Source organism: Protopterus annectens, chromosome 2.part2 (genome assembly GCF_019279795.1).
Source record: "Protopterus annectens isolate FY-2018-M chromosome 2.part2, PAN1.0, whole genome shotgun sequence".
NCBI classification, from domain to species: Eukaryota; Metazoa; Chordata; order Ceratodontiformes; family Protopteridae; genus Protopterus; species Protopterus annectens.
The window spans coordinates 741,395,594-741,410,900 of NC_056730.1; the positions used below are offsets into that span (position 1 = coordinate 741,395,594).

General features: G+C 40.7%; 1 protein-coding gene across 1 annotated transcript in view; it reads right to left on the minus strand.

Annotated features, from left to right (window-relative positions):
- SLF1 (SMC5-SMC6 complex localization factor 1) overlaps nt 1-15,307 on the minus strand; it is a 1,376,372-nt gene that overhangs the window by 243,371 nt on the left and 1,117,694 nt on the right. The window contains exons 13-15 of the mRNA XM_044064135.1: nt 9,436-9,581; nt 7,776-7,942; nt 7,012-7,151 (exon numbers count right to left, since the gene is read on the minus strand). Of these exons, the coding sequence (XP_043920070.1) occupies nt 7,012-7,151; nt 7,776-7,942; nt 9,436-9,581 (453 nt within the window). The remainder of the gene's footprint in view (nt 1-7,011; nt 7,152-7,775; nt 7,943-9,435; nt 9,582-15,307) is intronic.

The following is a 15,307-nucleotide window of genomic DNA, read 5'->3' on the forward strand; positions in this document are numbered from 1 at the left end:
TTTGGAACATCCAGGAAAGTATTTAGATTTGACAGGTCCAGTATTGGTCTCCAGGCTTTGTCCTTTCTGGGTACCAAGAAAAGTCGAGTAAAATCCTTGTCCCTGTTCTTGCTGTGGTACTTTTTGAATTGCTCTCATGTCCATGAGAGCAGAAATTTGTTTTTGTGCCTCTGCCCATTGGTTTTGTGGCAGGTCTGGCATACCTTTTGACCTTGGTAGGGTGTGAAAGTAGAACCTGTAACCCTGAGAAACAATATTCAGTACCCATTTGTCCGGGGTGATCATGTGACAGTTTTGTGAGAAAAGTGCTAGTTTTCCCCCTAAGGGTGCTGTCAAAAGGTAAGTGCTTGGCTTTGGTAGAGGGAAGTCATTGGGACTGTTTCCTATAAGGCTGTGATTTGTCTTCTCCACCTTTGGGGGCTGAAGCACCCCATTGTTTAGGTCTGTATGAGCCTTGTGGCTGAGATCTGCCTGTTGGGCGTCTGTATCGGCCTCTTTGTGGTCTGTCTGACACTGGAAAGGACCAATTTTTCGAAGGCCAGTTCCTGCTAAATCTAGGTGGCTGAACCTGTAAGAAATCCTTTACTGTCTGCATTGATTTTTGCTTTATCCTCCATTTTCTTTAACACCTCCTCAGCCTTAACACCAAAGTATCATGCTGTAATGGAGCATCCAATAATTTTGCCTTAACATGATCAGGCAGATTCTGTTCCTTTAACCAAGCATGCCTTCTAATAACAGAACCTGTAACAGCGGCCCTGCACGAGGCCTCCAGTGAATCATAACCACATTGCAAAGTATGTTTTCCCACTTGTTGAGCTGCATGCAATAAATCCTGCAAATCTTTGTTCTCAGAACATTCAGAATTTGTCAACATTTTTTGTTTTAACAAAGACATTAAGTATTGCTGATATTTGAACATATGAAACTGACAATTTAAAGCCCTTACAGCCAAGGTAGCCGAAGTGTAGACTTTCTTCCCCCATCTGTCCACAGCCCTAGAATCTCTATCTGAGGGGACAGAGTTTTTAGCAGTAGCAGCCTTCACCCCTTTGGGACCCTGTGAGATGGTTTCTGGGTCCGCAGCAGGGTTTTTATATAGAAATTTATGGGAATCTGGGACCCTGTAGTATCTGTCCGGCTTAACAGGTGCAGGAGGTAACGAATCTGGAGACAGGCTGGACTCTGAAAATACATCATCTACTATGTCTAGAACAGGAGGAATTGCAAGAGGTCTGTGCTGAGGTAGTAAAAGAAAGTCTCTAAGCCTTTTCTTAGAATCTGAATAATCTTGGCTCTCCCAGTGGAAATGCTCCCTCATTGTATGCAGGGTTTCTCCAAATGAATAATCCTCAGGAGGAGAGGCTGAAGGAATGGAATCTTCAGCATCAGAAACCTCATAGGTTGGAATAGAATATCCCTGTTCTGAAGAGGAATCAGAGGAAATGGAAACCTGATCAGAGGAATCATATTCAGTATCTTGCCTAGGCATCTTATCAGGAGGGGGATGGGATCCCCTGATCAAAGTAATTAAATCTTCGGCCATTTTGAGCATCTGTTTCTTAGGCATAGAAGTCTGTCCTGGAGAATGCTGTACTTGTTTCCTTGTCTTTAAAACTGTTTTAGACTTTGTCTTGGATGCTGAAGTAGACTTGATATAAAGCTGTGTAGGTCTGAAGACACCCTCTGAAGCCGATGCCTGCTCAGCGAGCTCTGGACCCATCTGAGGGAATAGTCTCCGTAGGCCCAATACCTTGAGTTTCCAGAGGCCTAGTTGTCTACAAGTGGGAGTTGGAGGCGGCCTGTGGCTCTGAGGTAGTGGGTGTCAGGGGCTGTGAAAGCGCCTCACTGAGAACCGGCGACTGGCCTAGAAGAGGCTTTGTCGTCGGTTTTGGACCTCGGATGCCTGTCCTTTTCTTTGTCTTCACGTTTTTTATGAATTCTGGTCATTGGTTGTTCCGACGGCATTATGTAGTTAAACCTTCGGCCAAAGTAATGTAAAGCAAAATTAAACCGACGCTTAATAGTGCGTTGGTTGAATCTAGCACAAAACCGACAACTAGCAACGTCGTGGTCAGGGCCTAGGCAAGGAATACAGTAAGAGTGAAAATCTTTATGAGGTATTTGCTTCCCACAAGAAATACAATTGTTAACTTTTACTGACATCGGTCTGGAGCAAGAAAAAGTTTCCCCAACGGGGTACTTAGCTTGGTCTGGAGCAAGAAAAAGTTTCCCCAACGGGGTACTTAGCTTTATTGAAGACTTCAGTTCTGAAATTCGATTTCGAAAATCTTAGGAGTCGGCCGACCAGCACTTGCGAACTGCTTTTGCTTCGGGCACCGCGCGGCAAGAAAGACTGAAGAAAATGGCGTCGGCTGCATCTTATATACCCCTGGCGCACTGATGTCAGGGAAGAGAAGACAGCAACCGATGCCGGACCAGGACTTTGGAATTCAGGCCGACTGAAGGTAGCCTGCCAGCAGGATAACCCAAGTGTAATGACTGCAACAGTGAAACACGATGAACATCCCATTTGTCCTGGGTAATGAGTCCCCAATTCTTTGCAAGAAGTGCAATCTTTCCCCCCAAAGGAGCAGTTAGTTGAAAAGTGCTTGGAAGTTTTAAAAAGAAGTCATTGAGACAGTTTACCATAGGGGGGAGTTTTATTACTCCCAAATTTGGAAGTGGAGGCCCCCCACTGCTTAGTCCTGTGCGTCCCCCTAGGACTGAAGCCTGGGTGCTCTGCTGGATCTGGGTTTGGACTGAGAAGGTCTGGAAGAGGCAGGAAAGGACCAATTCTTAGAAGGCGAATGCCTACTAAATCTTGAAGGTTGAACTTGTAAAAAGTCTTTAACAGTTTGCATAGATTTAGCTTTTTCCTCCATCTTTTTAAGAACTTCTTCTGCCTTGTTGCCAATTAGGTGGCCCTGATTCAAGGGAGCATCCAGTAATTTCGCTTTAACATGATCTGGCAAGGATTGCTCCTTAAGACAATCATGCGTTCTAAGTACAGCCATAGTTACTGCAGCCCTGCAAGATGCCTCTAGTGAATCAAAACCACATTGCAATGTATGTTTACCAACATGTTCAGCAGAATGCATAAAATCCTGTAAATCTTTATTTTCAGCACAATCAGGAGTCAACATCATTTTCTGTTTAAGCAATCCAATAATATGCAGCTGATACTTTAACATATGAAACTGGCAATTCAAGGCCCTAATGGCCAAAATTGCAGAAGTGTATACCTTCTTACCCCATCTATCCAGCACCCTGGAGTCTCTATCAGAGGGGGTAGGATTTTTGGCAGTAGTAGCTTTAATGCCCTTGGGTCCCTGTGAAATGGTTTCAGGATCAGCAGTAGGATTTTTGAAAAGGAACTTGTGAGAGTCAGGAACCCTACAATATCTATCAGGTTTTTTGGAAGCAGGAGGTAGAGAGTCAGGGGCCATGCTAGATTCCGAAAAGGTATCATCAACAATGTCCAGAACAGGAGGTATAGCTAAAGGCCTGTGCTGGGGCAGGAGTAAGAAATCCCTAAGCCTCTTTTTAGAATCAGAGAAATCCTGACTTTCCCAACGAAAAAGCTCCCTGAGAGTATGCAAGGTTTCACCAAAAAATAAATACTCTGGGGGGGAAGCAGAGAGAATTGAGTCCTCAGCATCAGAATCCTCATAGGTAGATAAGGGTAAATCATAGTCATCAGAGGAAACAGAAATTTCAGAATCCTGGTCAGGAAGTATAAGCAAACTCAGTCCTAGGTCTCTTACAGGGGGAAGGTTGGCTTCCCCTGATTAAAGTAATAAGGTCTTCAGTCATTCTTATCATTTGTTCTTTAGGCATAGAGGCCTGACCATGCAGTCTGGGTGTCAGTTTTCTAGGCATGGTTCGAGTTTTAGGCCTTGAAGAAGAAGATGGCAACGGTTTAATATGCAAGTCAGTAGGACTGAATACACCCTCAGAAGCCAGTGCCTGCACAGCAGCTCCGGACCCATCCAAGGTAGAGACATCCGCAGGTTCCAGAGTTGAAGCATCTCGTGGCATACCGGACTCCGAATGGGTCTCAGCAGAGGCCTGCAAATCAGAAGTAGTGGGTATTGGGGGCTGCGAAAGCACCTCATTGAGTACCGGCGAACTAGGTGGCCTGTCTCTGTCTTTATCTTTGCGTTTCTTCAGAATGTCGGTAGTCGGATGGCTTACCGAAGACATATCAGGATAATTGAACAGAGCACCAAAAAATTTACATGCACAAATATACAGACAACGGATAGTTCGTAGTTTAAATAAGGCAAAAAACCGACACAGCAAGGTACGTCGTGGTCAGGGCTTAGGCAAGGAATACAGTACGAATGAAAATCTTTATGAGGTATTTGCTTTCCACAAGAAATGCAATTTACTTTTACTGATATCGGTACAGAGCAAGACAAAGTTTCCCCAACGGGGAGCTTTTAGTTGAAGACTTCGGATATGAAACTTGGAAATGAAAATTTCAGGAGTTGGCTGACTGGCACTTGCAAACTGCTTCTGCTTCGGGCACCGCACGGCAAGAAAGACTGATGTAATGATGTCGGCTGCATGTTTTATACCCCTGACGACTTGGCATCATGGAAGAAGAGACAGCAACCGATGCAGGACCCAAGACTTTGTTAATCAGGCCGACTGAGGGCTACCTGCAAGCAGATAACCCAAATGTAATGACTGCAACAGTGAAAAACGAAGAACATCTGTTAAGCACTCCCTATGTGCTGTTAACATCGAATCCGTGCTAAAGCAAGCAGCTCTGACCAGAAAAGAGTAGCAGCAGCAGCCTAGTGCCACCTTACGACTTTGGATCATACATACCTCTCAACTTCCTAATGCACAAAATCTGCATAAAGCCTTAAATAATGGGGAGCAAAAACCTAAAAATAGAGAGAAATTTTAAATATTGTTCTTTAAACTTAGAATGTTGTTAAAATAACAGGTTTTGTGTTAGCTTGCTTTTTCTGAAGGATATTTGTTTTACATTTTGTCTGTTTTTCAATTTGCGGTTGAATGTTGGTATCCCATAATTCCAGTGGAGTGGGTGGGGGTTACACAATTATGTATGCACATTTTATGTTAATCAGTGTCTAGTTTGTTTGTCCAAGTTGAGAGGTATGGGTACAGAGTTTTATTCTGACCTATGGTTACTGGCTAGGTTTGTAATAGTCTTGCAGACTGACAGCCTGTGAATCACTTAACATACAAGATAGCGTAGTGCCTGGTTTAACTCACCCCTTTTAAGGGGACTCCTACCTCACACTGTTTCCCCTTTCAGACATCTGCTCTCTTCTTCATGCAACTATACAGCTCACCTGACTCTTGTATCACGTTTCCCCTTACTACTTTAGGAATTTTGAAATAAAAGCTACTTTACTTTTCATGGTGTTAAGTATTGTATACTTCCCCTTCTTTGTCATCTATTTTTCTCAGCTCATATTTTGCTGTCAGGCACTTTATATTCAGGAGTTTTAACAACATAAAACTGTTCTAAATGTAGGCTTTTTTCTTAAGTAAGTTGATTTAGTTATGTCTAATCAAACTGCACCTTGTAAAATGACTAATACTGTTAATTGTCTGCATCAATCTCTACTTTTTGGTTATGCACCCAAACAATGACAGAAACAGGTCCTTTTGGACCCAAAGTAGAAAAAACAAATAAAGAACAACAAACGAATAAGAATAAATCAACAGCTTTCAAACCATTTCTAGACACGCTGCTTCTTTTGCTGAAAACATAAATACAATAGCTATACCCATACGCATACACCTACACAAATGCATGGCTTTGTATGTGCGTCTATGTATCAGTAGTTTTTCCTTGTGTGACATACAGGGCACAAACTGAATCTGCCAAAGGTGCAAATCTTAATTGTGCATAGTTAGCCAAAATTCACATTTTTTTCCCCTTGGCTTAACAAACCTTCCCACCTAGGTGCAGTCTTGGACTGTTTATTCACCCTGTACAAAATTTCTGTTGTTCATTTACTCTCTTGGAGGAGGTTGGGCATGGTGACAGTGGTGCCATCATCCATGGGGAAGATTGAGGTTTTACCTTTAAACCCTAGCTCCCTGAACATAATGGCCACACAAGACGTTACCATGTGTAAGGAGCACAATGGAGTATACAAGGGAAATTCCCCCCATCTGTAAAGTGTGCAGACCCAATCAACATGATGTCCCAGCATATGCTGACCTCCATAATTCTCTGGTCTCAACTGGGCCAAACACAGCAATGGTCTGCCTCTCCAGTATGTCCTCCCATTTCTTTCCAACTGTATTCTCCATGAGGCAGTGACTCTGGAGTGGACTGCAGTAAGTAGATTGTGCATGGGCTATGGATCCTTGGATGAAAGCTGGATAGAACTATGCCTATAAAAACTGTTTTAAAATATTAAAAGTTACATTCATTACATTTTAATTTGAAATTAAATTCTAATGCACTCTGTTAGCTCAAATGACAGACATCCATCACATATTTACGGGTTTCTTTTTTTCATACTGTCTTATGTATTTGTTAAAATTTCCACACTAATGTAGCACTTGTTTTTTGTAGGGGACCCCTACCTCAGTGGAACTGAACCAAGATATATGGTCATTCAACAAATTAAAAGACTTCAAAAAGCTTGTTTATCCATCTTGTAAACTGGACCAATTGACTTCCTGGTGTTTTAATGACAACATACTAAGTTATAAAATGTTAATTATTTTAAGCGTAGCCTGAGACAGCATGTCTAGGAAGCAAGCAACATCAGAAATGAATGTCTGTTTTATCCAGCCACTGCAATTTTGTTGAATTGTGGGTACCAAATAAACAAGCACCTTTTATGACAGGTCAGTTTAAGAACTAGTTTTATCAAATGCGTATCTTTAACCTTTAAATCAAATAATACACTGCACCTCGGGAGATGGACGTCAGCCTTAGGCATCATGCAAGATCTCGTTTCCAGAACAATACTACATTACACAAATCCATCTGCTTCCCTCCTGTACCTTTTATGTTAACTCTGAGAATGTTGGACACTCTTCTTGCTGAATCACAATTTTGTTCCCTCTTGATGGACTTCTGGCTCCCTTCTGGATTTTTTTGAAGTTGTATGGTGGGTAGGCTGCCTTGGTTCTGGTTGAAATCCCTGAAAAAAATTTAGGTGGTGCTATATGTTAATTGAAAAAACATATATAACTTGAACATTAAGCCAGGGGCTTTCATGTTCAACTTAACAGTAAAGATTTCTCAAGTTCCTATTTCAGATATGAAGACTTTAAAAATGGAGTGATGTGTGTCGTACCGTGGGTCCCTCTTGTAAACAGCTGTTGAATCAGTAGGATTTACCAGGTTATTAAATGTAATAAATAACTTGTATGGTACTAAGGCAGAATTAGTACTCCATCAGTTTTTTTTAATTTACCTATCACATCATTAGCAGCATTACTTTTAACTTTTCATTTCTTGTCCAAGAAAGTAACTTTACTTGCAACTGATAGTACAGAATGCACATATGCAGTATCTGTGCACGTGTGACAGAGAATAGCATGATGTTCAGCACCTCATCATTCTGATCATAGCAATGTTATTTTTGACATTATTACTATTATTATTAAAGAAAAAACACTTGCGTTTGATGCAGAAAAGGGAAGTTGAAGAGACTGTACCACTGTACTTAAATTATGGCAGCAAAAGAGGTCAAATTAAGTTCAAGAACTGCATAAAGCTGGCAGCTTACTCCTGGAGTGGTGATGTTCTATGCATTACTTACGGCAGATCTGGCAGATCTCTAGCTTGGCTGCGCCTGCTACCAGTTATTCCCAGGAGTGTTTTTTCAGGTTCAGGCCAAGGCCACGGTCCCATTTTCCTTCCCTTGGGGTATTTTACCCTCACTGGTTCACAAGTGTCCATTCCACCTAAAGCCGTTAAATAAGAGACCTATTGGGACAAAAATTATTTGTTACATCAGTTTTATGCCTTACTTCAATGTGAATGTCATCTGCTTGAGTACTTTATATATACACTGATCTAATATAAGGTCATTCCCTTAAGGTACATTTCTCGAGTTTTACTGCTGTGTAATGTGACTCTGTTTCACACACTACTGAAAATATGTATTAAAGTACAAGACATAAGGCTTCTCTTTCATTAGCTTCAAGGAAAATAGCTGCCTCTACATAGGAAAGACTAAGTTATTTATTTTTATTTATCTATCCTTTAACTGGGTTAGTCCCACTAGATAGTACTCTTTTCAGGAGAGATCCTGGTATTTATTTGAAGCTTCATACAGCTTTCACAAACTCTCTCAAATCAGCAGTTAATAGATAATTTCAATGTTTGTGCTGGTATACCAAAAAGATAACAGTCTCAATCAGAATGAACGAACAGACAAACAACTCACTTGTACTTATTGTTATTTACTGAAATAAAGACCAACATGGGCCAAAGCCTCACTCAAATGGTAGCTTGATCACTTTAGCAACGGTCATTCCACCAAGGAGGCCTCGGCTGTAGACTGGCCTCTGAACCTCAGTCCTTGAGATGGCACACTGGCTAAGATCTGTCTGCTACACACAGAATACTCATGATTTCTAAACAAGGAACTTTCAGCAACCCACATCCTTCTGATAGTAAGATAGACCAAGTGTTTCCTATTTCAAGGACTGTGGATGGGACTGTAAAACTGATAGCGTATACAGTACTTCTCCACACTCTGTACCTTCCAAGATTATATAAACTGCCCTGGTGTGGGTCTTGGCTAGAAATCTAACACCTACAGGAACATTACAGATTCACATTTAGGCATTAAGCAGTAACTTTTCATTAATGCGCCTCAACATTCAGATCTGGCAGTGATTATTATCATGGTTCATGTTTCTCTAATGCATTTGAGCTGGTAATAATGTCACACTGTGACTGGTGTAAAAGAAGGGCCTAACCATCAAGGAAGGTCTGAAATATTAGACTTCATCTTTATTAAGCATTCATTAAAACAAGAGTACACTGAATTCATGTGGCATTTCAAAATACAGAATACTGAATGCAGAGTACAGGACAAGGAATTTCAAATTAGCTTCATAAACATAAGCACCACCTATAACTACAACATACGATTTACTGTTTACTTCAGTGTTATGTTAACCATGATGAAACCACATAATGTGACATGCTTGAAATGTGTGAAGAAAGCCGTTCTGCTTTAAACAATTTACTGTGGCATTTTGTCAAATCAACTGTTCTACTGTAGCTGTTATAAATTCAGTAAAACTAACTGAAGCTCCATAACATGAAAGGCAAAAGTTTACAATTAAACTACCCCAAAAAGACTACACAAAACTATATTAGTGCAGATCAGAAAACAGAAAAAAAAATCCTCAGCGGCAACACTACTGTTGATATGCTAACAAAGGGAAATTACTTGGTTACCTTACCAGCGTATTAAGTGAGAGTGATTCTGTACTATGAAGAATGGACTGCCTTAAAAATCTTTGCTGAAAGAAAGCATCTGCCACAAACATCTGTAACCAAGGTGACAACATCAAACTAATCAGCAACTCCACTTCTTTGGTTGTAAAATCTGCAGAAAAGAAACAAAAAGATATGTTGTCACTTTATTACTTTTCAGTTCCTTTATCTTATTCCTGTATTATGAACATTTCATTCTCATGTAAAAAAAAAAAAAAATCATCCCTAGAGACAGTCTTTTAAAAAAGCCATATTTTAATGCTATGCAGACTTGTCAAAATGCATCTCTAAGTAGTTGTGGTGCCAATAATATCCTGAATGTTATAACATTTTGTGTACCAGCTTTATATCAAAGTGGTGCTTATACAAAACATTAATTAGGTTTAGTACCTGCCACTTTCACACTACTAAACAACTTAGAAAAGGTATACATAATATGCTTCATGAACTATTTTTAAAAAAATATTGTTTTCATTTTGACACGCATGCAACAGAATACGAACAAAAAGAAAAACAACACATAGGTCCATACATTACAAACCTGAATGATAGATTACTGAAACAGAATCAAAGTTTCTCAAAGAACACAAGACATACAAAGGTAAAATCAATCCTGAATTGACAGGTGTACAGAAGTAGCTAGAATTTTCCTAAAAGTGCAGAAAAATAAAAGACTAGTTTACCTTACAGCATAAAGCTAAAACTGCATAATTTACAGCAACGAGACTCAGGCAAATTTGTATCTATGCTATTCCTAGATTTGTCAAAAGCCTCTGACACCATCTCCCACACCCTACTCATATCCCAACTTTCCACCCTACATTTCTCTCTCCCCACCACAGTCTGGTTTTCCAGCTACCTGTCCAACCTCCAACAAGCTGTCCAATGGAAAACTTCAACCTCCCCCTTCCTCCCTACACCCACAGCAGTCCCTCAAGGTTCCGTTCTTGGCCCTCTACTCTAACCTGTTTATTAACAACTTTCACCACTCCATCCCAGAGTAGTCTATCATCCAATATGCAGCCTTCTCACCCTCAGAGCTCCTTGCAAAAACCCAATTAGCCTTCTCCACAACTGAAAACTAGATGCAGTCCAACCACTTGGCTCCAAATGCGAATAAAACCAAACTAATGATCTTTACCCATACCAAAAACTCTATTATTGATAAAACCTCATTCACCATACAGAGCCAGAACCTCCCCCCCGAAATCGTTCCCACCACCAAGCTTCTTGGCATCATCATTGATGAACTAAAATTTGATATCCACATCCACTCCACAATCAAAAACACACATCAAAAGATAGGTCTCCTCTACAGACACAACCGCTTCCTCAATCTCTCTACCTGTCAAACCCTGGCATCCACCTTCCTGCTCCCCTCACTGATTTATGGTGCCCCTCTGTTCACAAATCTCCACTTGGCTTATGATCCAAACTTGACTCCTGCTAGCACAAGATCTGCAAATTTGCAACCAATTCAAAAAACTCATCCCACCACTGCCACTCCCTCCTCACCCTCAATTGGCTTGAACTCCCCAACTACCTCAGTTGCCTACAACTCACCATTGCCCACAAGCTCATCTTTAAACCCACAAACTGCCCATCACTCGGTACATCCTTAAAACCCCATATACCCAACCGCCAACTCAGATCTACAAACCAAAACCTCCTTCAGGTCCACAAACCAGCACGACCTCCTGGCCACCTACTACTGTCCTACTCCTTAGCCAATCAGTGGGACCCCCCCCCCCACCTTCGCAACCTTCCGAACCATACCAATTTCAAATCTCAGCTATTCTCTCACCCGTCAGCCAAATGGGAATGCCCATGTCACGCTCCAACATAAACCCCTCAACACCCCATCTCTTTCTACCCTGCACTGAAATCATTACCATTTCCCAATTCTATTGCTTCATCTCAACCTAAAACAGTCTCGCCCTACCAGGGACTGATTTTCTCTCTGCTATCTAATGTACTATACTTTCCATAATCCAATTTTCTGGTACTCTCTCCATGCAAAATGGTTCACCTAACCTGCAAAGGGCTAGTAGCTACTTGTTTAATGTTTACTTACAAAGAGCTTATTTGACAAAAATGTCTTCTTCTGCAAATGTTCAGTTTACCCAACCTCCAAAAGGGCTAGTAACCTTCTGTTTAAATGTTAACTCGCTAAAAGCTTATTGCATAATGTATTATATTTCTGTAAATCTTTTAATTGTTCTGTACAAATCTTTGTTATTCTTTTGTAACATGTAATATGTAACTTGCAATATTTGGAGCTTTTCTCCCTGGGCCTCCACTGAAAATGGGCTCTTTATGGCCCAGTGGACTTCCCCGGTCATCAAACTTACATAAATAAATAAATAAAATATAACATGATAAAGTCTAAGAAACACACTGTCCTTTAATTTAATAATGCCACCAAATCAAAAAGAGTTGTGAAACTGTCATTATTGAAATGAAACTTGTAGCATGACGATCTTGCACTGCATCAAACCTCTGAAACAGAGTCAAGACTCAAAACTAGGGCAAGCTACATCATGCCTGCATCACATGTACAGACTATTACTGCTATAATACAATATGGTGCAGTAAACCATTCATTTTGCATGAGAAAAGAGAAAGACTGAGTACAGAACATACAAGACACTCAAGTAATAACAATATGAGGCAGTTTGTGCAGAGGCTTAAGGCACTGAGCTGTCAATCGACTGCTTTTTGTGGTCCAGGGTACACTGTTTAATACCTTCCACATCCACTTGCATAATGTGTGCCTCTAAGCAAAGTACTTAGTCAAGCAGTTCTACTAGGTCCCTCCTGAAAAGGGACAAATGTGTCTTGGGGGGGGGGGGGTCTATCCTCAAGTTCTGCAGTTCTGCAAAGTGGTACTTAGCACACCAGTAAGAGATACCAAAATTACCTTATGCATTTTCATATGATCAGTCATAAGCAAAGCATATGGGAGGACCATCCAAGATGGGGGATAGGAGGAGGGTAATAAGTAATCACTGCAAAAGCTCCCCTGAACACGAAACAAATATTTTCTTACCATGTCAGCTGAACAAGGACAGAACCCTCTTTTGTCAGTCTATGACTAGGTTTATCTACTCTCCCATTCCAAATGAGCATTTTATTTTTATTGGAATGGATCCTGTGCTCAACAGGCTTGTGTACTCACACCAACAAAAAAACATGATGTCACTTTCCTCGCTTTGACTGTTAATCCCCAAGCCAACAATCTGTACCATGAGTAAGTCAGCATTAAGTAATGCAAATCAACAGAAAACAATGAAGATTTGACAAATGTAATGCAATCTATACACACTTGTTCAGCATACGGGGATATCCAGAAAATTAAGCTGGACAGAAGGCCATCCAAGCAGAGGAAGACAGTAAGAGGATATCTGGGACCAACCAATTTGTGCTCAGTTTTAGACTAACTGAAAAGAATAAGAATGCACTTATAAAAACAACCCCAAGAAGCCTCTTATGGTGGGCCTATGACTAGACTGAATGTCAAGAAGTACACCACGACGGTGTAAGCAGCTGAAGAACAGTTAAAGGGCTAAGGGTTCAGAAAGTTGAGCACCGAACAGTTTCTGAGATACCAAAAGAGACGAGACTCTTACAGCTGCATATGAGACCATAACGCTTTGTGAATGTGTACACCAAGAATCAGGTAACTACAAAAGAGAAGTCTTTAATGTGGACATTCCTGAAGCCAAATGCTGGTAGCAACTACACCTCTAGTGGATTAGACTTTGATCTCAGCATTTTTCGGAAAGCACTGAGCTACTCGATGGAAAAAAAAAATAATTTAGTTGGCAGTTTCTCTACTGCTCAATGGTACAATGTTCTAACTCGACAAACATAACTCTGTGAGCTTCAACTCTATGATCACTTTTTCCTCATAGGAAATCATTGCTAGGGCAGTTTCTAAGTGTAAGCTGGCACTACTTTTCTTTTAGGAGATTTCTCCCTTCACTTTTCGCGTATTTGTGTGACCAAGGTGTTGGTATACAAGTTCAGGGGGTATGGGCACTTTCCTACTCCCAAAAAGTAAATCTCGTACATGTAATTTTTTGTCAAGTTGATTTCCTGACCAGTTGTGGTAGTTGAATTGGTTCTTCACTCATTTCAGATAAACTCTTAACTGATGACGCTTATCTGGACAATGAATGAATCCTTCATTCATGATTTTTAACCCATTGAAGAAAAAAGAAAATTAATGAACTGATTCAGAGACAATTCAGAAAACTCTTCCATAAAGAAATTAATGTTTGGTCAGAAGTGACACACGTGTGAAAGATTAGACTCTATTTCCTAACATTTGAGCTTGCAGGTCTGAGATCCTGCAGGAGGAAGTGATGCGCAGCCACAAAAGAAATTTCCAGATACAAGCTTCAGCACTGCAAAATGAACTAGTTTAAATAGGGTTGGGGGGAGAGCAATCACAAAGTGTAAGACCCCATCCCACAGAAGAGGTCTTCTTCAAAAGTGGGCAGATATGCATCATTCAAAGAAACTGCTTGACAAACCAATGCTGGACTACAATGCTGTCCTCTACATGATGAGTAGAAACAGATGACACCTGCATCCTGACTACAATATAACTGAGGCCAAGTAACTGAAATAGGTCAATATCCCCTGCAAAATGACAAAATTTTTACTGGGTGTTGGCAAGTCTAATTACACTCATCTTTGTCACCGTTTGGTGACAATGATGAAGTGGAATATTCCATTAAGTTTTCAGTGAGGAGCAGAATCAGTGGGAATGTTGACTGAAGATGGCACACATGTACATCCACAACCATGATAAAAAGAATGCATTTACTGTGGAATCTCCATTAGCCTAATGAACAGAATTTTTTGCTGGATTTAAAGAATGGCACTAGAAACAACGTTGCCCACAAGGCCATCAGCAAATATGCTACAGATTACTTTTTCTGCTTTTGGGCCTTTTTTCGAGATTGTCCACTTTTCTGGAACTGTGAAAAGGACACAAATGAGTACACTGCAGCCATTATGAGTTCAACCAACTGTGAGAATCCAGATAAGCAATCAAAGCAACAGCAAAATGTCAATCATGAATTATAACAGGTAACTTAACAAAAGCTCACTAAAAGACGTATGAAGACTGTCCATCATAGTAGGGCCCACAGAAAGGATTCGAACATCAGAAGCTCCATCGGTTTGTGTTGATAATGACCCAAGAAAAGCATGCAGATAACTGTAACCATCACCTTTTTCCGGTATACAAATGACACAGTAAAGTTCACAGAGACCATCAGGATAAACAGGCTCACACAGGCATGCCAAGTTTATAACCCAGGCTCTCTCCATAGACAGGGATGACAGTCATGACAGACACTGAAGCACGCCTATATGCGTGCCAATAAAGAAATCCTCTGCACTGAAATCACATTACACATATTCCAGTTTACAGTTGCCCCATGGAGTGCAACCATACAAATAGCCACTTTAGGGATGCTTCCAGAAGTTCTACAATGAAACTACTATGCAAACAAGTAGGGCAATACATGGAGCCTCCTCTACACCTTCCTGCAAGACTTTGGTCACCACCCTTGCTAAAAACTCTGAATGGCAACATTCAGTATTGGAAATGGTACTAATCAAGAATAATCTGCTATAGTGACCCCATAAATCAATGTGCTAGAAGGCATCCATCATTCCAATGACAATACCTAGGTACCTTGCAGCAGCAGAGGCATGATCTCCTAGCTATCCAGGACCTGACAAAAATCTGTGCTTGTTGAAGCTGGTGAATTCTGTTATGAGCTGTCCTTCCATTCCCTTTGGAACAGCTAACAGGCATAA